The sequence below is a fragment of the Artemia franciscana genome, chromosome 14, assembly GCF_032884065.1.
Source record: "Artemia franciscana chromosome 14, ASM3288406v1, whole genome shotgun sequence".
Lineage (NCBI taxonomy): Eukaryota > Metazoa > Arthropoda > Branchiopoda > Anostraca > Artemiidae > Artemia > Artemia franciscana.
The window spans coordinates 13820435-13844162 of NC_088876.1; the positions used below are offsets into that span (position 1 = coordinate 13820435).

At 36.4% G+C, this 23728-nt stretch overlaps 1 protein-coding gene across 2 annotated transcripts in view; it reads left to right on the forward strand.

The window, feature by feature from the left end:
• The window catches only part of LOC136035354 (juxtaposed with another zinc finger protein 1-like), a 76744-nt gene that overhangs the window by 15187 nt on the left and 37829 nt on the right, over positions 1 to 23728 (forward strand). For both annotated transcript variants that reach the window (XM_065717102.1, XM_065717103.1), the window contains exons 2-3: positions 1348 to 1602; positions 9029 to 9161. In XM_065717102.1, coding sequence (XP_065573174.1) covers positions 1348 to 1602; positions 9029 to 9161 — 388 coding nt within the window. The remainder of the gene's footprint in view (positions 1 to 1347; positions 1603 to 9028; positions 9162 to 23728) is intronic.

Here is a 23728-nt window from a genome sequence, read left to right on the forward strand (position 1 = left end):
CTTCCAGGCAATCTAGGACGATGAAATTTGGCAGGAAATTGATCAGGGACCGGATCAGATTATATTAGAAATAGTCGTTTTCACGATTTGACCTTCTGGGGGGGGGGGAGTGGGGGGTCGGTTACTTCGGAAAAAATAGGAAAAATGAAGTATTTTTAACCTACGAACGGCTGATGGGATCTTAATGAAATTTGAAGTTTGGAAGGATATCGTATCCCAGAGCTCTTATTTTAAATCCCGATCCGATCCGGTGCCATTTACATTAAGTAGGTTTGCAAGTCTTTTATGAAATTGGAGAAAAGGAATTTGAAGCCTGGCGATCCTTCGAGAATAGGAAATGCCTTTCGTATATTCAATCAACCCTTTAGCCCTTTTCTGAACCCTTAAAACCGTATCTTCATTAGTTAAGATTTATTGGGAACCTTCCTGGGGTACAATACACATGAAGGGGATGATTAAAATCCCTTTTTTTTAGTTTCTGTCACAAAATTAACAAAATCTTCCTCTCAGATTTGAAAAGAACGTTTACCAACACACCCTATATTTTTTATGAACTGACACCACTGTTAGAGCATTAGGAATTTCTAGAGATTTAATTTTTTGGCTAACTCTTACGGTTAAACGATAATAATAAGCAACTCTCCAAGCTCCTGACATTTAGTGTATGTCATGATTTCATTTTTTTTTTCAGATGCAGTCTAAGTTGTAGGGTGTAATATATAAAATGACAACCGAATTGATTGCTCTCCTCTCCCCCCCCCCCCCCAACTCAATCAAGAGTTAGACTTCCTTGATAAAACAAAAATTTTATCTTTGTTTTTCTAAAAAAAAACATTTTTAAAAACCTAAATGATCACAAGAGGAATTTTTCAGTGAAAATTTGTTCTAATGTATATCTTTTTAATGTTGGACCCCTCCTTCTCCTCATCGAATCTTCTGGTTTCCCCTGAGGTGTATCCTATTTGCATCTACACCAACGCTCTCACAGCTCATGCATCATTTAAAAATGTATGTTTTTGTTAGACTTTATGCCTGATACATATCTTAAATCTTTTTTTTTGCTATTTCAGTCTGGTTTTTGTGTAATTTCTTACCACAAAAGTAATGTTTCTGGTATCATTCCGTGTGTTCAAAGTCACACCTTGAACATAGCAGATTTTCCTCTGAAGACCAATCCAAAGAAATACCTAAAACTTCCTCTTTAGATCCCTACCCCTCCTGCCCTGAAGCGCATCTTCTAATATCCCTAAACTTTTAGAATTGAATATGTACATTTGTTATAAATAGCATTTTTTATTATTTTGTACACATTAATGGATGTAAATTAATTTTGCTTTTCTATTCCAGATATTGACTTATCCGAAAGACACAAAGAAGATGAATATCCTGCAGCAGTTCCACTGAGCTCTGTTTTAAGGTACTACTCCGAAAGTGATCAGAAAAGTGATGAATCCTGTGTTTTGAATGATGATTTTAGTGATATAGATGAATTTGTAACTGATGAAATGCTAAGTGAACTTTCTTCTTTACCTTGTGATGACCTTAGTCTATTAGACTCTCCATCTAAAACTCCTCCACAGTCATTACCGGTTTCTTCAACAGGTAGGTTCGTCACTAAATATGCTTACTCTTAAAGAATATGTGTTTGTTTTAACATGAAACCTTTTTTTGTGTTGATGCAGCATGGTTCTTGTCAATCAATTACCTCAAATAAGGATTTCTATCCTTGTTAACCTCTATGTTGACTTTTGCTGATTGTCTGGTTACTTGCCATCTTCTAGTTGAGGATTTGGATGCCTCCAAGTTGTACTTAAACTCTTGGTGTAGCCATAAACTGTCTATGGTTCACTTGAAAGTGTTTGTTGACTCAACAGATACAGTGAATGTCCTCCAATCAAATGGTACAAGGATAGGCAAGAAGAGGAGAAAGAATGTTCTTCTAATACAATTTTGTATTTTCCCCTGGTTTTCTTCTACAAGTATGTGTTTGTTTTTGTATGTGAATCATGCATATATTTTTTTGCCAGCTGCATTAAAAGTTGGAAGCTCTATTTTAATCTCTTCTGAAATGTCTCACAGCACAAGATAAAACTTTAAGCGCTATAACTTAAATGACTTCTGTTAAATACATTAAAACACATTTTACTTAAAAGCAAACACTTTAAAATGTGTTTCCACTTGACTTCTATTAGTTTGTTTTCCTACTTATATAAGGGCCAGTTGCTCTTACAAGGAAGGTTTAGTTTGGGCAATTTTTTCTTTCACTTATATAAGGGCCAGTTGCTCTTACAAGGAAGGTTTTTTTGGGCAATTAAGATGTGGGACGACGCTTCACAATTTTTTTGAGGCTTGGGACTTGGTAAAAAAAAAAAAAAAACAAACAAGAGACTGAAGGTCAGGCACTTAAAACTGCTGGGTGCCTATGGAAAACTGATTAAGCTATATTATATCACATCCTATAAGTAAAATACATAGAGCTACTTGTCAAGTCTGACTTTTGTTCTTGTTGCTAGCAGGGCTCACTGCATCTCAAACTGTGGAAACTTTCGACTCAACTTGAGCAGCGAAGATGCTCAGCCTGTGAGTGTCCCACCCCCCATCTCTCTCTCTCTCTCTCTCTCTCTCTCTCTCTGATGTCTACATAACCTTTGCTGTTCATTATGCCAAAAGGACTATCTATCAGGATACCATGGACTAGCTGATGGCTCATAACCCATTTTGGTCATGAAAACAAAGGCTGTGATTAGCCCAAGTTGAAATTGAATCCAGGTAGTTATTATTTGAGTTTTAATCAAGCCCAAGCCATTAAACTCATCTTAGTGTCTGTAGAAACTTCAAAACTTTCAGATGTCTAGTCTTCTGACAATCACAGTCCTATTTTGCTTTAAAAAAGCCAAGCATAAGTGGTCAGCAGTTTTGGAATCTCATTGCTAGAATATGCCTCCCTTCTCAGGCATTTGCTGGCCGAGGAGTTGCAAGCCTTAATCTTCTTGCCATGTCAGACTTGTTGATGTAACGAGCCTTGCTTTGACATTTTTGTGTCTTCCTCTTTTTTCTGTCAGCATAAGATATATAAGCCTATATGTGATTCTTTAGCCTGATCCTTAGACCTTAGTTCCTCTAGTGCCTCTGGAGGCACACAGGGCGTCGGTGAGTAGCCTCCAATCTTCCCTCATGTGAACCGTTGTGTATATGTCTTCCTACTCTGGAATAGCCGGTCTCAGTGGAGGAGTATTTTTGAAGTTTAATCTGGCATCGAGAGGATGTTTCCTAGGTATTGCCATCTACGCTACTGTACAACGGTTGCGATATCTGGCTGGTCTTTGCGGGCAGGGATCTTGTTGTTGCTGATGCGGTTTCTCCACGTGATTTTAAGGATTTAAGGATTTTTTAGAGTCTCCTGCAGTTGCATTGTCCAATCCGTCTCTCAGTCTAGGAACTTTATGCGTGCTTGTGTTTGGCCAGGCTGACCATAGGTCGTATAGCAACAGGTTTTCAACCATCAAAACTGTTCTTGCAAGAAAGAAAATTCAAGAAGCAAGGAAAAAGAAAGGAGGAAACTGGTTGAACCTGGAATAAAAATTTGAGAATTGAAGATTGACACTAGTTTTTTTTCTTTTTTTTATGGCACTTGGTATTAACCAAGTGACATATAGCGATCGCAAATTATGCTGGTCTGTCTGTCTGTCCTGATTTTGCTACTTTAGGCACTTCCAAGTAAGCTAGGACGATGAAATTCGGCAGGCATATCAGGGACCAGACCAGATTAAATTAGAAATAGTCATTTTCGCTATTTGACCGTCTGGGAGGGAGTGGGGGGACGGTTAATTCGGAAAAAATAGAAAAAATGAAGTATTTTAACTTACGAACGGGTGATGGGATCTTAATGAAATTTGATGTTTGGAGGATATCGTATATCAGAGCTATTATTTTAAATTCCCACCAGATCTGGTGACATTGGGGGGAGTTGGGGGGGGGACCTAAAATCTTGGAAAACGCTTAGAATGGAGGGATCGGGATGAAACTTGTTGGGAAAAATAAACAGAAGCCCTAGATACATAATTGACATAACCAAAACGGATCTGCTCTGTTTGGGGGAGTTAGGGGGGGGGGTTAATTCTGAAAATTACAAAAAAGAGGTATTTATAACTTACGAAGGAGTGATCGGATCTTAATGAAATTTGAAGTTTGGAAGAATATCGTGTCTCAGAGCTCTTATTGTAGATCCCAACTGGATCCGGTGACATCGGGGGGAATTGAGGGGAGGGGACCTAAAATCTCGGAAACACTTAGAGTTGGTGGATTGGGATGAAACTTGCTGGTGAAAATAATCGCAAGTCCTAGATACGTGATTGAAATAACCGGAACGGATTCGCTCTCTTTGGAGGAGTTGTGGGAAGAGGGTCAATTCTGAAAAATTAAATAAAATGAGGTATGTATAACTTACGAAGGAGTGATCAGATCTTAATGAAATTTGTATTTAGAAGGATATCGTGTCTCAGAGCTCTTATTTTAAATTCCGACCGGATCCGGTGAAGGGGAAGTTGGGGGGAGGGCGGAACCTAAAATTTTGGAAAACGCTTAGAGTGGAGGGATCGGGATGGAACTTGATGGGAAAAATAAGCACAAGTCCTAGATACATGATTGACATAACCGGAACGGATCTGCTCTCTTTGGGGGAGTTTGGGCAGAAGGGTTAATTCTAAAACATTAAAAAAAATTAGGTATTTTTAACTTTCGAAGAAATGAAAACGCTTAGAGTGGAGGGATCGGGATGGAACTTGGTGGGAAAAATAAGCACAAGTCCTAGATACATGATTGACATAACCGGAACGGATCTGCTCTCTTTGGGGGAGTTTGGGCAGAAGGGTTAATTCTATAACATTAAAAAAATTAGGTATTTTTAACTTACGAAGAAATGATCGGATCTTAATAAATTTCATATTTAGAAGGACCTCGAAACTCGGATCTCTTATTTTAAATCCCGATTGGATCCAGTGTCATTAGGGGGGGGGGAATCTTGGAAAAAGCTTAAAGCGGAGAGATCAGCATGAAACTTGGTGGAAAGAGTAAGCTCAAGTCGAAGATAGGTGACTGAAATAACCGGACCGGATCCGCTCTCTTTGGTGGAGTTGGGGAGGGGGGGGGGTTAGTAATTTGTAAAAATTAGGAAAAATGAGGTATTTGCAACTTACGAGCTTTAGAACTCTCATTTTAAATCTCGGCCAGATCTGGTGACATTGAAGGGAGTTGGAGGGGGAAACCGGAATTCTTCAAAAACTTGAAAATCGAGGTATCTTACGAATGGGTGATCGGATCTTAATGAAACTTGATATATAGAAGAATCTTTATGTCTCAGATACCCCATTTCAATTCGAATCGGGTCCGGGACATAGGGGGTTGGAGGGGAGAAACAGAAATCTTGGAAAACCCTTAGAGTGGAGAGATCGGGATGAAACTTGATCGGAAGAATAAGCACAAGTTATAGATACGAGACTGAAATAATTGGTTTTGATACGTTCTCTTTGAGGGAGCTGGGGGTTGTTAATTTGGAAAAATCAGAAAAATTGAGGTATTTTTAGCGTAAGTACGGGTGACCGGATCTTAATGAATTTTGATATTTAGAAGGAACTCGTGTCTCAGAGCTCTTATTTCAAATCCCGACCAGATCTTTTGACATTGGGGGAGTTGGAGGGGAAATCGGAAATCTTGGAAAACGCTTATAAATGTCGTAGATACGTGATCGACGTAACCGGACTGGATCCGCTCTCTTTGGTGGAGGCAGGTGGTGGGGTTCAGTGCTTTGGCGAGTTTGGTGCTTCTGGATGTGCTAGGACAATAAAAATTCGTAGGCATGTCAGGGAGCTGCACAAATTAACTTGATAAAGTTGTTTTCCCTGATTCAATCATCTGGGGGGCTGAAGGGAGAGGATAAATTAGAAAAATTGAGACATTTTTAACTTACGAGTGGGTGATTGGATCTTAATGAATTTTGATATTTAGGAGGACTTGTGACTTAGAGCTCTTATTTTAAATCCCGACTAGAATTAAGCCCATGATTTTCCTTTTAAAGTAATCTATTGATTGGAATTTTGCCAGAGCTCATACCATATAAGCTCTTGGCTCTTCCGACCTCGTTACAAGTGCTATATGAGCTCTTAGCTCTTGTTCTTTTTTCAGGTCAACGAAAATACTGGACGAAACAAGATAAATATTTCAGAAAGGCAATTGCTTCTCTTCTTCAGCACTAAATTCCCTTTTAACTTTCTCTTATAGCTAATGGGTCTATTTCCTCAGGCCAGTGGGGGCTCTCAAAATCATCTTGGATTGAACCAATCAATATACCTTGCTTAGTTTGAGGGGGGTTGCTGTAACCCAGTTTCTTTACAAGAAAACGACAAAAAGCCTCTTGAAAAATTGCGCCCAGTTATAAAGACGTTAACATCTTTGGAACTTGAGAGCTAGAATCGCATTGCAATTCTAAGTTTTACACTTGGTGAGAACCAAGCATTAGACTTTCTAAACATAAAAACTGTGTTTACTCCTTTACCTCGCCACTTTTCTTCGATGGAATGGGGACTTATTTATCCCTAGTAGTATATGGGATTTCTTCTATGGCATGAAAAGTCATTGATATGTGCATGGCCAAATAACTCAAAAGTACTACTTTTATTGTAATTGAATAGCAATCATTAATTAAAATTTTGATTGATGTTGGCTTATATCTGTGATAGGGCTTGGAGAGAGCATTTGACTCTTTAGATTGACTGAACAGTGCTTCTTTTCCCAGAAAATTGATAATTTTGGCCCAAAAATGCATTACTTCAAAATCCCTCGTTCGAAATACTATTGGATAATCTCCCTCTCCTACTGGAGGTTTTTTTTTGTGTCTGTATCTAGCTGTGCTTTTTTTTCTAATGCAAATTTCAAAATTTTGATGTTGGCAAAAATGTACAATACTTGTTTTATTCTCCTTCTCGATAAAATATCCCCTTTGATTCCTGCCCCTACTATCCAATCCTGGATAAAAGTTCTCTTTCCAATTTTTTTTCTAATATCTAGATTAAATTTATTTTGTGTCAAAGAAAAATGAGTTTGATCGATTGTCACTTATTTCCTAATTAAGTGGTACAACTAGCGTCTCGTTTTTATTTGCTCTATTTTTACTGTTTTATTTTACTATTTTTACTATTTTATTGTCTGTCGTTGTGTTCTAATGTTCTGGCTGCTGATATATGAGACTCGGCAAATTGAAAGGACGCCTTGAAACCATTCATTCTGAATACGTTGATAGGCCCCAAGTTTTTTTTTCAAGAAAATTGAATGAGATATCTAAAAACAAGTAAAAAAAAAAAATAACTGTTCATGTTCTATTAAATGTCTTGCCAGAATTATACCTACTGTTGTACAGAATCGCGGAATGTAAAAAAACCGCACACAATAACTGAAACCTTAGTTTTTCTAGCAGCTATTGATATGGTAAAAACAACGTTTGGTCAATCTCATTTGAATTACGAACAAGAAATTTTTTTTTAAGTTGTACACGAGAAAAAAAAAACTAGCAAAAATCATATATGGTCAATGAAAGGAAATGTACTCCAGACCGGCACTTAAGGTTCATCCTTAATATTTTGGTTCATCTAAAATAAATTAAATTTATTTTGTGTCAAAGTAAAATGAGTTTGATCGAATGTCACTTATTTCTTATTTAAGTGGTACAACTAGCGTCTCGTTTTTATTTTCTGTATTTTGTACATGTTGTGGAGAAATTATTGTGAAATTCTGAATTTTGAACTTTGATATTTATGCAATCTTATCTCTCACATTTCTTTTATATATTACTGTTTCATGCTAGTTTAACCTTGAATAGTATCATGTCTTGTTTTTAGCTTTTTCTAATCTTCTATTTATGGAAAATTTTGTGGAAATTCATATTTAGAATCTTGGTTTTTCTTGTTTTGCTAAGTACAAAAATATATTGTATCTGTCACTTAGAATAAACTTCGGCTGATGAAAACATCCTCTAGAAATATATTGGTACTTGTGTATTTCACGAATACACTCAAGAAGTTTGCTTTTTTTGATCTGAGTAAAACCGGTTTTATATCGTATTCGGTCATAATTAGCTTATTCTTTCGTGAAACAAACTACGACGCATCTATATTTTAATTAAATATATTTTATTTAATATATAGATATTGTTAGGTATTTAATACGATTTGTTCTGTATGGCCTGCTTTCCATTGTTCTAAAGTGTTATACTGAAATTATTTGTTCTAAAGGGTTATATTTTCATCATTTTCTGATATATATCATTATGATTAACCTAACTTCACTTCTTGATTGTGTTCGGGATAATACACAAGTACCAATATATTTTATGGTTTTGATAATTAGTAACTGAATCACCTAAGCGCTCCCTCATCTCTGTGTACGTGCCTCAAATTATACACAAGCAATGATTGAACTGCGCTATTCCATTTAATTTTCATTTAATTATTGGCCAAAAAAAAATTGGCCAAAATTGGACAAAAAATTTCAGATATAATTTTATTGGAATAATGTGTTTAGTAGTACATTTGATAATCAATTGTTAAGTTAGCGTTTTATAGTCTCAATAAAACAAACTATTAAAAAAATGATTAAGTTACCATCAAAATTTTTTGGATATTTTATATTAAACAAAAAAAAACATGTACCTAAGATAAATTAAAAAGGGACAGCCCGAAAAATATTAAGAATAAATACTAGGACATACAAAAAATAAACCATGCAACACCAAGGATAAGTATTGGGCGAAAATATTTAGTATCGCTTAAATTAAAAGTGAGAACGGTTTGGTCTTGGGAAGCTGAATTATTTCTTGGCTGTAGGGAAGAAGGACTAGCACTTTGTAATAGGGAGGGAGGGGGCTGTCATTACTGAAGGTGAATGCATTTGTGTGGAGAAGAAAAATTCAAGGACGGTAGAAAGTGGGAAACTTGATTATTTTGGTAGTCAATTCTTAGTGTTGCATTTATCCTTGTAGAGGCCAGTGAAGCAGAAGACGAAGGCAGTGATTCAGACTCAAATGAGGATGAGAGTCAATGGACAAACAACTCCAATCCTTCAGATGCCCAAGAAGAATATAGCCCAGAGTTCATAATGAAATATGGAAGCAAGTATGTTTTTATCTTCTTTTTAAAGGCACAATTGAGTCCATTGTCAATAGCCTTCCTAATATCAGTTCAATCGAATGGGCATTCTAATTGCCCCCAAGTAGTATTTAGATTTCGTTTCCGTAAGGCAGTGACTATATTATTTTAAAATTATTTCTTTTTACGGCTTGGACTTGAAAGATTTACCCCAAGCATTATTTTGGGTTTCGACTTAACTCTTTTTTTTATGTTTTATTTTTCCTTTTTTTTACATTTTTGTGTTCAGGATTCTGTAACATTTTGCCTCAAAACTATTCTGCCATCGCTTTTGTGTTATCAATTTTCTGGTTAATACAAAAAGCGTCGCTTTTTTCTGTTATCGCACTAAGTGCCTTTTTTTCTGACATTGCAAAAATTATCATCTTTTTTTCTGTCATCAGGCAAAATGCCATTGTTTTCCTGTCATCATACAAAGTATTGTTGTTTTTCATGTCATTGGGCAAAGTGCCATGTGATAAGGTGCTAAATACTTACCTTTCTGCTAAAAAGATGTCAGGGAAGTGAGGGTCTTGGAGAGGTCATGGCCCCATTTTGTTTCTTCAATCACACAGATTGAAAGCATACTTACTTTTCTACCAAAAAGTTCAAAGGTAGCATCATGGAAGGAATGGGTGCAGTTGTGACATAGTTTGTTTTTACATCAAGTCAGACTTAGCGCGTTTTCTGTAGACTCAGTTGTCTTTTATATATTTTTTGTATAAGTTAGTGAACTTATTTGAGTGCAAAGGAACTTAGACCATCTTCTTTGAACTCTCCGTCCCTGACCAGTGACTACCGTTGACGGAAAATCTAAGGTATTGCTTCAATATTTAATTTTCTTGATCTTGCCGTGGGCCAACCTTTTTATATCACTACTAATTAAGGAGCAAGGTCCAGAAACCAATGTGTTTAATAATGAGAAAACTATTGAAGTTTAAGGAGCGTATATGTCACCATTGTTCTCTTAGTCTAAGAGGTAGATATTAAATCATAACTAAACCGAAATTATAGACCAAACTTGCTTGTAAAACTAATTGATAGTCCTTTGTGGTCTATGGGAAAATGCTCATTTGTGTGGATCTCAAAATTCCTCGATTTAATATTCTTAGATAGTTTGCAGATAGGGCCAAGGAACCGTTGTGCATCTTAAGCAATTAGATCTAACTTCGATTTCAAACTTGTGCCTCCCCCCTTGCCAGCTAGAATGGTGTTTTATATTAGACAGCATACTCTTGGATCGAAGAATCGAAAGCTTGACGGAACGGCATCGAGTAATTCTATCTGACACTTACTTAAAACTCCACTTCAGAACAAGCGAAAACCAACCTTTTTGGCCTCGAGCAAGAATTCTATGCAACTCTGTAAAACAAAGCTTATATTCATTAATCCAACCTTGGGAATACAGTCTCCATTAAAAGCATTGCCTCTTTGTCGCTTAAATCGGAATTGGTGGTATAGGAAACGGATAACAGTGGTAAAACAAAGTGTTGTTTCCGCTGCAGAGCGGAACAATTGTGTAAAGGTCGGTATAGCCAAAGATTAGTCTTGGGAGTAATGATGGCCTTTTATGTCTGTTTTCCAATTCTTTGGGTTGGGCACCTCATGTATACGCATAATTAATTCTTCATGCGATCCAGCATAACTGATTCTGGTCATGTTCGTATTAAGATATCGTAATTGCGTTTCTTAATATCAATCTTCATTTCTTATCACGTCTTAATTTGTTCTTGACTAAAAGTAGTTCTTGGATAATTTAATTAAATTACTTAAAACAATGCCTTGATTTAGTTGAGGAGTACATCTGCCCATGCAGATGAGATTCTTCCACCAGACAGTTCTGAACCCCCTCCGCCTCAAGGGAAACTGAAAAACTATTGCCTAAAATTTACCTTATTTATGTTTCCATCCCCCTTCTATAAACAAATCCTGTGACCCAGTTTCCTCAGGGTCAGACGTGTGTGCTCGTGTACAAGGGCGCTAAATCACGAAATTCTAGGGAGGAGCTAGGATTTCTCTTGTATTTTTTTTCTAATGAAGACACAGAAATAAGTATTTTTCAAAATCGAAGGGGGGGGGGCAATTTGTTGTCTTTATAATTTTTTCATTGAAAATACCTTAAAAGGTGATATTGAAAATCTAAGGAGCGATTCCCCAAGCCCCCTGCTCCTGCACCTACAGTTTTTGTCGAGTAGAGCTATGGAAGCAAAAATTAGGACGGCAGTTTTGTAAATTGTAATTAAATATAAAAATAGCAAGTTTGTCGTGAAAAGTAAAGAGTGAATTTTAAGCTTTGACCAAACAAAATTTAGCTTGTGTAATAGGTCAAACTTAAAACGACGTAAATCACCACAAATATGAGTAGCGTTGACGCCCCTCAAGCCCTCAAAAGGCAGGTGTTATCCGCGCTTAATTGAAAATAAAATAAACATTTCTTTTTTTCTTTTCACCAAGGCGCTTCGCATGGAAAGAATTGTCATAAAACTTTGGAGGGGCTCATGCCCCTCTGTTTTGGTGCCGATTGGAAAATTGAAGTTTTGGTGCCATTTTTAAGAGTCAAAATTGATTGGAGGACAAGCAGCCCTGCCACGTCCCTAATACCTTCCAAGACATCCGATAAAATTTTGAGATATCCGTTTTATTCAGCATAGTTGAAAGGTCTAATAATTATGCCTTGGGGCTCATGCCCCTCCAGTGTCCTTGGGGCAAGGTCTGTAAGCTATGTAATTTGCCCCGTTATTTACGTATAGCATTTGTTTTTGGGCAGGGGGGGCATGTTTGACCATTTGTGTACAAGAAGGCTGAGTTCATTAATATGAAGCTTTCAGAGAATATTTAGGGGAGTGTTCAACTGAATTGAAACAGACTGAGTATGTAGATTGTCAAAGGGCTTAGCTCAGGAACAGTTTAGGATATTAAGTTGAAAATTCTAGGGAATAATGAGGAGCGTGATCAATTGACCAAAGGGCAAAATGTGCACACTGCTACAACTGCTACTTCTACTGCGACTACTACTAAGGCTTAGGGTATTAAGATGAAAGTTTCAGGGACTGCTGAGGGGTAAGTTAAACTAGATCAAAACACACTAGATGAAGGTAGGTGGTCAATCTTGAGTATCAGCAGTATCTTTGGAGTATTAAGTTGAAACTTATAGGGCATGTCCTGAGGGGTGTTGAACTAACCAAAAGGCACTATGCATGAATGAATGACTGTATTTAAAGACATTTTCAAGTCGTATACATACATACACAACAACAAACAAACTAAATCATGTAACACTCGACTTTTGAATAATAAGACCCTTCGGGATTAAATTTCCCACTGTTACTATATTTACTTTCAACATCGACTTCAAAGTTCCAAGAAGGTGCTCAACGAACACCCATCCCAAGAAAGCTCCCTCTTAGCTCTTTTAGTCCCTGACACTGAAAAGAAAATGGTCCAGCCCATCAAGATCACCGCAAATCGGGCAAGTATATCGTATTTCCGGGTGACACCTTTTTTTCCAAACACTATAAAGAGCGAGACAGTTTGATCGCACCTGCATCCATGACCTCAGGGATTCTTTTGGAATCCCTAATTTAAAATAAAACTTTTCACCATAATTTTCTTTCACCTTACAGGAAGAACTTAAGCTTTCCGACTGGCTAAGGTCTTTCCATCATTTCTGAATTTCTTGACCTTCCAGCCTCGATTGGATCTGACAGAAAAACTTTGTGATCTGAAGATTGGGCCATCTCCTCCATTCCATGCATACGATAAACCTGTGATGTCCAGGAGTTTGTTGACATGGAAGGGCCACGAAGATTTTTGTCCCAGGATAAGTAATTCATCATACGCTGCTCTTATGAGTCTTGAGGAGGGATATTGTAGTATTTTCAGCCAAAACTTAACTCATTGGGTCTGTCTATGTTTTCTCATGGAGAAAAGTGCCAAATCTCCCTTGATGAAAAGTGTGTTGGTTGTGGCATGCAGACCTAGCATTCGTTTATAATATTGTAGCTGTAGAGTTTCTAATGAATTTGCCACTTCTAGGCCCCATACTTCTCCTCCATGGTGGAGGATTGGCCTTATTTTTGAGTTGAACGCATTTTTGCGCATCTTTAAAATGTGCTACTATTACTACTGCTGTTACTAATATTGCTTCTACCACTAAAGCTATGGGTATTTAAGGTGGAAATTTCAGGGAATGTTGATTGGATGTTGGAACTAGCCAAAAGGCACTATCTTCATACTAATGCTACTACGGTTATTGCTACTACTGAGAATAATGATATTAAGGTGAAACTTTCAGAGAATGTTGGGACGAGGTAGAACTAAATAAAAAACATTATGTGCATACATGTTGCCAAGAGGGTATATCAGTAATATCTCAGGAACGGCTTAAGTTGAATAATAAGTTGAAACCTTCAGGACATGTTGAGGGTGATGTTGAAGTTAATTGAAGGCACTATGTTCATGCTTGTGCGATTATTTCTACTGCATGTCCACTGCTTCTACTAAGAGTAAGGGTATTAAAGTGAAATTTTTGGGAAATGCTCGGGGATGTTGAACGAAATCTAAACATACTTAATGTATGCCTGTTATCAAAAGGAAGTGTCAGTACCTTAGGAATAGCTTAGAATATTAAGTTCACACTTTCAGGGCATGTGGAACTAATCAAAAGGCTTAGGGTATTAATTTGAAGCTTACAGGGCATTAGGACGAGGTTTAACTAAAGAAAATGCATTGTCTGCATTCTACTACTACTACTTCTATTGACGCTAAGGGTACTTAGGTGAGACTTTCATTGGATGTTTATGGGTATGTTGAACTAAATAATATAAAAACTAAGGGCATGTAGGCTGTCAAAAGGATCTATCGACAATATCTTAGGAGCTGCTTAGAGTAGCCTACTAAGTTGAAACTTTCCAATCTATGTTGATGTGAATGTTGAACCAGTGAAAAGGCACGATGTGCACACCACTACGTCTGCTTCTACTGGGGCCAAGGGTTTTAAGCGGAAACTTTCCCGGAATATCCTGAACAAAATCCAAACACATTATAAGGATGCATGTCGTCAATAAGACGTATTGGCTATATCCCAGTAGCTTAGAGTATTAAGTTGAAACTTTCAGTGCATCTTGATGGAATGTTGAACCAACCAAAAGGTACTATATGTATACTACTATTACACATGCTTAGGCTAAGGGTGTTAAGGTTAAATTTTCAGGAAATGTTAAGGGGAACATTAAATTAAATCATAACACGTCCATTTACGCATGTTGTCAAAAGGGCGTATCAGCAACCTCTCAGGAACGCTTTAACGTATTGATTTGAAACTTTGAGGACGTGTCGAGGGGGATGTTCAATTAACAAAAAGGCAGTATAGTAGTATTGTTGCTCTTAGTGCTACTCTTACTAAGGCTGCTAATACTAAAATTAGGCTTTCAATACACAACTTTGTTGCTGTTGGATATCGAAGTATCAGCAGTATTTTAGGAACAGTCTAGAAAATTAAATTGAGATTATCAGGGAATGATATACTGAGCAAAAGTGAACTAAGTGATTACTACTACTAATATCGCTGGTACGACTACTACTATTGCTAATGCTAAGGGTACTAAGGAAAAATTTTTTCTGTAAATGGTGAGGACGGAGCTGAACTAAATCAAAACCCACTATGTGTATACAGGTTGTCAATTGCGACATCTAAGAAACGGCTTAGAGCATTAAGTTGAAACTCTCAGTGATAGTGTTATTACTACTTTAGCTACTACTATTGAACTAAGTCAAAATGGTTTAAGTGCATCTAGGTCGTCAAAATTTCACAGATAAGGTGTCTCGCGAACAGAATTTGGTATTAGCTTCAGGGAAAGTTGAAGATGTTATAAGACTAAATCAAAAGGTAATATATGCATTCAGGTCGTCAAAAGGCGTATCTGTAATATCCCAAGAACGAAGAGGGGGTGTTGAGTTGGAATTTTCAGAGTATGTTATCGGAGACATTGAGCTAAATCAAAAGTTACTGTGTCTATCCAAGCTCGTCATTAGGGCGTTTTTTCATTATATTAAGAACAGATAAAGGTATTAAGTTGAAACTTTCAGGGTATGCTCGGGGGGATGTATAGTTAAATATGGATGTTAAAAGGGTGTATTTTGAACATAATCAAAACGCATTATGCTCATGCAGGTTGTTAAAAGAGCGTATCAACAGCACCTCAGGAACGACTGAGGTATTAAACGAACCGTTAAGGGCTACTACAAGTAGTACTATACTATTATTTATACTACTACCACTGTTAGTGCGACTTTTTACGAGTCTGACTGCTTATGTTTCTGACTTCTTGAACTAAATCAAAGGAGTTTAAATGAATCCAGGTATTCAAAATAGATCAGATGCATATCTCAGAAATGTAAAATGGGTATTAGGTTGAAGTTTTTAGGGAAAGTTTATGAGGATGTGATATGAAATCGAAACCAAATTATGTGTACCAACTGTCAAAAGGGTGTCTGTATAGTTTCCCAGGAAAGCCCCAGGGTAGTACTTTGAAACTTCAAGGTATATTTTTGAGATGCTCAACTAAATCAAAAGACACTTTGTGCAAAAGTTTGTCCAGATTGTATATCTTCGATATTTCAGGAATGGCTAAGGGTACAAAGTTAAAATTGTTTAGATGTGTGTTATGGGAAGTTGAATTAATTCAATATACACTATGTACCTCCAAGATTGTCAAAAGGGTGTAATTGCATATTTCAGGAAAGGTTATGGGAATTAAGCTGAATCTTTCAGGAAGTGGAGAGGGATGATTGATTAATATGTATCTATACTTAAGGTTGCAAGATGATGGGGTTAAAATTCCATAAGCTGTGTAGATTCGTGTGTAAACCCGAATTATTATGCAGAATCGTATATTTTTATTTTATCCATTTCTATAGAAAGTATAGAAAAAAGAGTGGATGACTGCCCTCCAATGAACTTTCAACGCTCTAAAGAGCACTAGAACTTTAAATTTTTAGTCAAATATTCTTTTTTTAACCAATGAAAAGAATCAGTTAAGAACGGACAGGAAGTAATTTTAAAAATCTTTATCCAAAGAAAAGTACAGAGCTTCATTAAACCAAAGATAAGCAGAAATAAAGTCAAGTAATTTTTTAAGCGAAAAACTACCATAAATAACTATCAATGATAAAATAAACCCACAAAACACAGATAATTAACCAAGTCAAACTCAAAACGAGCATAAACTACCACAAAGGAGAGTAGGGCCAACACCTTATTTGCCTTCTAAAGACCAGAACGTAATTTGCGCTTTTCTGAAAAGGGAATACACTTTATTTTTTTAGACTTTAAAAAATTCAAAATTATTAAGACTTCCATGAATGAATATCAGTATATAAACTGCCTGTATATTCATTTGTCAATTTCAATAATCTTGTTTTTCATGTTATGAGGAATAAAAACACCCTTCTGGAAATAAAGATTGTTTTCAGTAAAGTGCAAATTACATTCTGGTCTATTAAGCATATGAGGCGTTAGTCATACTCCTCTTCGTGTAGTTTTGAATGGTGGCCAGTGTGTACCCCCCCCCCCCCCCGTGGAAAATAAGGCTTTTCAAATTTGAGAATTTTAATTGAGTTTTGGTGTTTTATTTTCCGTAGGGGGAAGAAATTTTGGTGCATGTGTATTATACGCCGCTCGCTCAAGTTAACGCTGTGTAAAACCCGAGAACAGACCAGTTTCTTCGTTACTTTAGGAACAAATTTGTGCTATATATTTGCACATTAGGTATAGTGGGCCTGCATGCAAGATGTGTTAAGTTCATTTATTCTACATATTATGAACCAAGAATTGTTTTCTGACTTCAAACCGTCCAAATACTTCGGACCGTGTTGGATGGTAGTTGGGCGGTGTCTGTCAGCTACTGCGTACAGTAGCTGAGTTAGTTGAATTAAACTTTCAGGGATGAATCTAGATCCTATAATATATCCTGGAAAGGTTCAATCAAAGTATTGTTCATACCTTTTCCTTATTTCTAGGAATTACATAAATGACATGACCCATCTAAATTATGACAAAAAATCGTTTTGCCTGAATTTTATGTTTCTAGTCTCTTTTTCATTGGCTCAAGATTTCGAAAGTACAAGATTTTTTGCAATATCAAGGCCTGTTTTTGTAAATCTAAGAAAGAGATTTTCCAATCTGTAAAACCTTTTAAATTTGGATCGAGCAAAGATTTGACGCTCAGAACACATTCCTTGCACCTCATTTGAGTAGCCTACTTGTTTTTATCAAGCCTGTACTTATAGCATAAATATTATATAAGGTCATTAAAAGTTCAGTTCTCTTTGAAGGGGGAAGGGGCGGAGGTGGCTACTTCAAAATATTTTCCCAGGGGATCGCTGGGACTCATTAACCTTTTTCAACTATTTTCCATGATAGACAAATGGTCATCATCTAGAGATTCGCCAAAAAGGGTCAGTAGAGCCTTGTAGGTGTAATTGTATTCTATTCCTCCTGGTCTGTTTTTCCCTGTTCATGCTCTTCTTTTTGCTTTGAACCTCAAAGCAAACTGATTTGGGCAGTCATCTTAGAATTGTGAACAGATACGGCCTCTACGCGTGACAGCGGTATTATATGAATATGAGTTTTTTAACTGCCACATTCATAATAGCATATAATTTTTAGTCTTGGCTAGTGGAATTCCAATGGAGTCCCGTGATTTCAACGTCATCCGAGATGTTTACCAGTTGCTGTTTCGGAAATTGTCTATCTTGGATACTTGCCCTTGTAAACTCTTTGAAAATATGTGTGCCAGGTTGGATCACGAGTCTTAAATGTTAATCATTTCTTTGATTTTCTTCTTCTGTTCAAAATTCCTTCTTGAACTTACTTCCTGTATTATAATTATTAAAACAAAAGTGGAGTAAGGGCTTGTCGCGTTATTTCAAATATAAAAAGGGGGAAGGGTTATTGGTTTTAAGATGTTAAAGGCAATTTTGTGGATACTAAATAATAAGTTTTTTCCAGCTGAAAGTAGAGAAAAATATTAAAATTTAAAATGAACAGAATTTTTGTTTGCTTATGAGATGGGGGCTACCCCTTCCTAAACTCTCACCCTGTACGTTAAAGCATAGAAGTTCTTTAAAAATACTTCGTATTCTGACTCAATGGTCCTTGTGTTTCAGGAATTGTTCTCAAAGAATTCAGGCAAAAAGTCAAACTTTAGCATAAACAGTGAGGCATGAGGAAGGGGCAGCCCCCATCATATACAGAATAATTTGTGTTCGTTTTAAGATTTAATGGTGCTTTTTACTTTCAGTTGACAAAAAAACTGTATACATTTAATTTCATGGCGTTTTTCAAATCACACCTGGAAATTCCCCCCCCCCCCTGTGTGAGATTCTCCATATAGAAAATTCCATGCACAAAATACCCCAACAATTCCCTTATATTTTCAAATAACAAATACTATGTGTAAACAATGGGCAAATTGTATAATTTGTAGCCATTTCCCTAGGGGCTATGGGGGGGGGGGGGTATGTCATCCAAAGAGAGATAGTTATTGGACCTTTGAACTATGTTAAACAAAATGGCTATCTAAAAAATGTTGTTGGGTGTCTTTGGGGCAAAAGAGTTGTAGGAGGAGGGCTAGTTACCCTCCGATATTTCTGGTCAACTAAAAAGGGCACTAGAACTTTAAGTTTCCGTTCGAATGAACCTTCTTCCGATCTCCTTGGACCGGAGATCCTAAATGGAGATACATTGGACGGAATATATATCATATCGAATATATTCGATATGATTGAATTATTCGATCATATCGAATAAATTCGATACGATTGCCCCGTGTAAAAATAAAAATGTATTAATAGTCAATAAATCCTTTTTGAAGTTTTCGTTATTATTGAGCCGAGTCACTCCTTGCTTACCGTTTGTTACCATGAATTGTTTGATTACATCTTACGCGTTTTTAAAAATTGACACAACTAAAAGCTAATACACTATTATAGCAAGGGCCATAGGGAGATACTGAGTGTTTGTTCATCTCCTAGTTGTCATAACATACATAAAATACAACATATCGTAATATTTAGGGGGGGGTACGACTGTTTTTTCGCGGCAAACATTTTCTCAAATCTTTGTATTCAATGATCCAAACTAAATCTGAAAACGATTAATCAAACAGTTCGTGGTAACGAACCGTAGTAAGGAGCGACCCGGCTCAATAGTAACCGAAACTCTAAAAATTAGAATTTCGATACCAATAGTTACATCAAAAGAATCGTATTTTAATGTTGTTTTTAAATATATAAGTTTCATCAAGTTTAGTCAAAAGTTACGAGCCTGAGAAAATTTGCCTTATTTTAGAAAATAGGGGGAAAAAAACCCCTAAAAGTCATAGAATTTTAACGAAAATCACACCATCAGATTTAGCGTATCAGAGAACCCTACTGTAGAAGTTTCAAGCTCCCATCTAAAAAAATGTGGATTTTTTTTTTGCCAGAAGACGGATCACAGATGCGTGTTAATTGGTTTATTTTGTTTTTTTTTCAGGGGCGATCGTATCGACCCAGTGGTCCTAGAGTGTTGCGAGAGGGCTCATTCTAACGGAAATTAAAAGTTCTGGTGCTCTTTTTTAGTGACCGAAAAATTGGAGGGCACCTGGGCCCCCTCCCACGCACATTTCCCCCAAAAATAACCAGATTAAAATTTTGAGATAGCCATTCTGTTCAGCTTAGTCGAAAACCTTATAACTATGTCTTTGGAGACGACTTAATCCCCCACAGTCTCCAGGGGAGGGGCTGCAATTTACAAACTTTGACCATTGCTTACATATAGTAATGGTTATTATGCTGTGTGCAGACGTTTTCCGGGGGATTTTTTTGCGTTGGTGTGGGAGTGGGAGTGGGTCTAGGAGGGGTTTACGTGAGAGGATCTTCCCATGGAGGAATTTATCATGAGGGAACAAAATTTCCATGAAGGGAGCGCAGGATTTTCTAGCATTATTTAAAAAGAAACAATGAGAAAATAAATTAAAAATGTTTTTACCTGGAAGTAATGAGTAGCATTGAAACTTAAAATGAACATAAAATATTACATTTAAAAGAATTTATCCTCCACAATACCTTGCTCTTTACGCTAAAGTATTTTTAGTAATTTCGACTATTTATTCTACGGCCTTTTTGATTCAGGGGTCATTCTTAAAGATTTAGGATAAGATTCAAGCTTTAGTGTAAAGAGCGAGGTATTGATGAGGGGGCAAACCCCCTCATATACATAATAAAAATACACAATTATAGAAGTTCGTTACTTAAGTTAATTCGTAAGGTACGTATGTTTATTACTAACAAAAACGTTCGTACAAAAAAAAAATAAGAAAATCTAATTGCATTTTTAAGTATCCGAAAATTGGAGGGCAACTAGGCCTCCTCCCCCACCCTTTTTTTAATCAAAGTCATCCGATCAAAATCATGAGAAAGCCATTTAGCAAATTTCGTTTTAATTATTCATGTGCGGCGAGCCAAAATCTAAACATGCATTAATTCAAAAAAGTTCAGAAATTAAATAAACAAATACAAGTTTTTTTAACTGCAAGTAAGGAGCGACATTAAAACTTCAAACGAACAGAAATTATTCCGCATATGAGAGGGGTTGTCCCTCCGCAACGCCTCCCTCTTTACGCTAAAGTTTTTTATTGTTTTAAAACGTAGAGTTGTGAGAAAGAGTCAAACTTTAGTGTAAAGAGCGAGGCGTTGCGGAGGGGGCAACCCTTCTCATATGCGGAATAATTTCTGTTGGTTTTAAGTTTTAATGTCGCTCCTTTCTTGCGGTTAAAAAAAACTCTTGTTTTTTTATTTAATTTCTTCAGAAGAATCTCGGGGAAATCTGGAAAGGACCAAGAAAATACACAAAAACGGGAATTTTTTTCCCAAATTTTATTCTTTCTACAGCAGTGTGTGTATCTGCTCTCAAGAATTTAAATTAGTTTGTGTAAAGAAGACTCTCAAACTTTCTCAATATCTTTATGATCTGTTCTTATTTTGCTTATTATGTTTGGCTTAGTTGCTATTTGCTTAAGGTGTAATATTTAGCTATTACGCCATTGAGAGCTATTATCAGTTAGTCAAATAGAATGAAGATTTGAAAAAAGAAATTATTTTCTGCTTTGTGAATATTAGAGGAACTATCAGAAAGTGATTAAAAGTATTTTTGTAATTATTTGTTCTTTTGATAATGTGAGCGGTTTCTTCACCATTGAAAGAAAATTATCCGTCGATAATTTGTCCTGTGGTAACGGCAGTAATATTGTCTTAATAATGACCGATCTGTAACAAAGGGTTCATTTCGGGACTGACTTCGAGGTCTGAGTTTCAATGAGACTGGTTAATTCAGAAAAACAAATGAAATTTATTTGTGACTACGACACAATTTTGTGAGAGTTTCTAATGCTCGAAACTTTAAAAACGATGTCAAATCAAAACTTAAAGTGAAGTTTCAAAACCCTGATTATCAAAGACGTTGCCCATCTTAAATAATATGCCCATCTTAATGGTCTTCAGTTGCCCATCTTAAATAATAAGGGAAATTACGTTTTTTTTTTTTTTTTTTTTTTTTTTTTTTTTTTTTTTTTTTTTTTTTTTTTTTTTAAATGCCCATCTTAAAGGTCTTCAGTTGCCCATCTTAAATAATAAGGGAAATTACGGTTTTTTTGTTTTTTTTTTATGTAGCACTGACATGCCTCCTTTTTTCCTCCAGGGAAAATCTAATAGAAATAGTGGTAATAGAAAATGAAGAGAGGATTAACTTATACGACGATATAAAAAAAAAGAAAATCTAGATTTTTTTTTTAAGTGACAAAGAAGATCCCGTCGGATTGAAGTGCCGTTCTCGGCCGCAAAACATCAATTTTAGCTCAAATAGTGCTAAAAGGCGCAAGTGTAAGAATTATGCTAGCCTTCGTTTAAGGCTTTGTTTGTCTACTTATTTTGAAGTAGCAGTTTAGTTATCAAGCAGCTCGTGGAAAGTGTTCAGGAGATCGTTAAAATGTATTTTTACCTATTGACCCTGTTAATAATCCGGCTTTGTGTTTGCCTCAGGGATGGCCGTATTGAAACCAAAATTAGACATTTATGTAAAAGTTACGCCCTGTCTTCATTATGGAAAAGTGAACGATTGTGCCACCACGCCGCATTGTTGCCTCTAAAACTGGAAAGCTCGATTTTTCGTTTTCCGATAGTGTTATTTACATCATCGCCCAAAAAGGAAGCATGCTTAGCACAATTGTTAACGAATTAAGACAAAGCGGAACAGAAACATCCATATCTTAGCCAGACTTAGTTCAACCTCAAAGGCTGGACTGGCAATTTGCGTTCAAAATATAGGCGCTTCATGTGTCCTGCAGTTCGTATGGAATCGCATTTCTCGTTCCGTATGTCTTCATAATTTGAGCCAATGCTGTTTAAGACAAAGTCGTCTGTGTTTTCTTACTTTTTTGTTGTAGTTCCAGTCGAATGCCTTTGTGAAGTTACGAAAAAAATTGCACCACATCAAAGAATCATTTTATGCCACAATACAAAATTGGGTCGATAATATCAGTGGTTGAAAAATTCCGAGATAGCCAGTTGATTGAAATCTTAAAAAGTATTCTTTCATCCCCAAAATATTAAGCTGTCCTTACGGTTCTCCTATATATGTTTCTTGTGTGTGCAGTTTAGGTAATGCTCATTAACTCGTATTTCAGTCTACTGGAGCATCTACCTCCGTCCTTCCCCCCTCCAAATGGCACTGAATTTTTATGGACTTGGACGAGCTTTATATTTTGTCATAAATTTTTGCATTCCACAGGCACGTACGCAGGAATTTTTTCCGGGGGGGACAAAACCTTCGAAACAGCAGATATAAAGTAGCACTTTCTTATTTAGTAACTAAATAAATGCAAAAAGCACGTATATTGGAAAATACAGATTAACTTTAATCTGTAGTATTGTAGCGGATGGGGGGAAGAAGACTGACGCCATTAAAGTTCATTAAAAGCTGTACTTTATCCTGAAAAGGGGGGATAAACGCCCTAATATCAAGGGTAATTCTATTTTGCCGTGGAAAGCAAACTCTACAAAAAAAATAACAGTACGATTGCTAATTACTTCAAAGAGGGTAAAAAGTTTGACGAAAAATGGGTTAAGCCTATTAATTGGGCAGTGACTTGACCGGATAATTGCATGCTGTAAAATCCCAAAAAAAGGCTTCACACTTGTATCTAAATTCTTAATAAATGTCCTATTTTTGAACCATGGGGAAATTAAACAATTAAGGTGGAAAGTTGGGGAAATTAAGGTGAAACCATGGGGATATTAAACATTTCACAAAATTTTGGGGGGCCTGGGCCCGAAGCCCCCCCCCCTGTGTACGTACCAGGCATTCCATCTTTCCTAAATTCTAGCGTTAACAGGTGTGTATGAGTCTTGGGGCAATATAAGATATCAGCAAGTCTATAAAAAGATAGCCGAGAAATAAACATAACATTCGGTTCAGCGTTCGATGTTCTTTATAAACTCACACTCAGTCTAGCTTA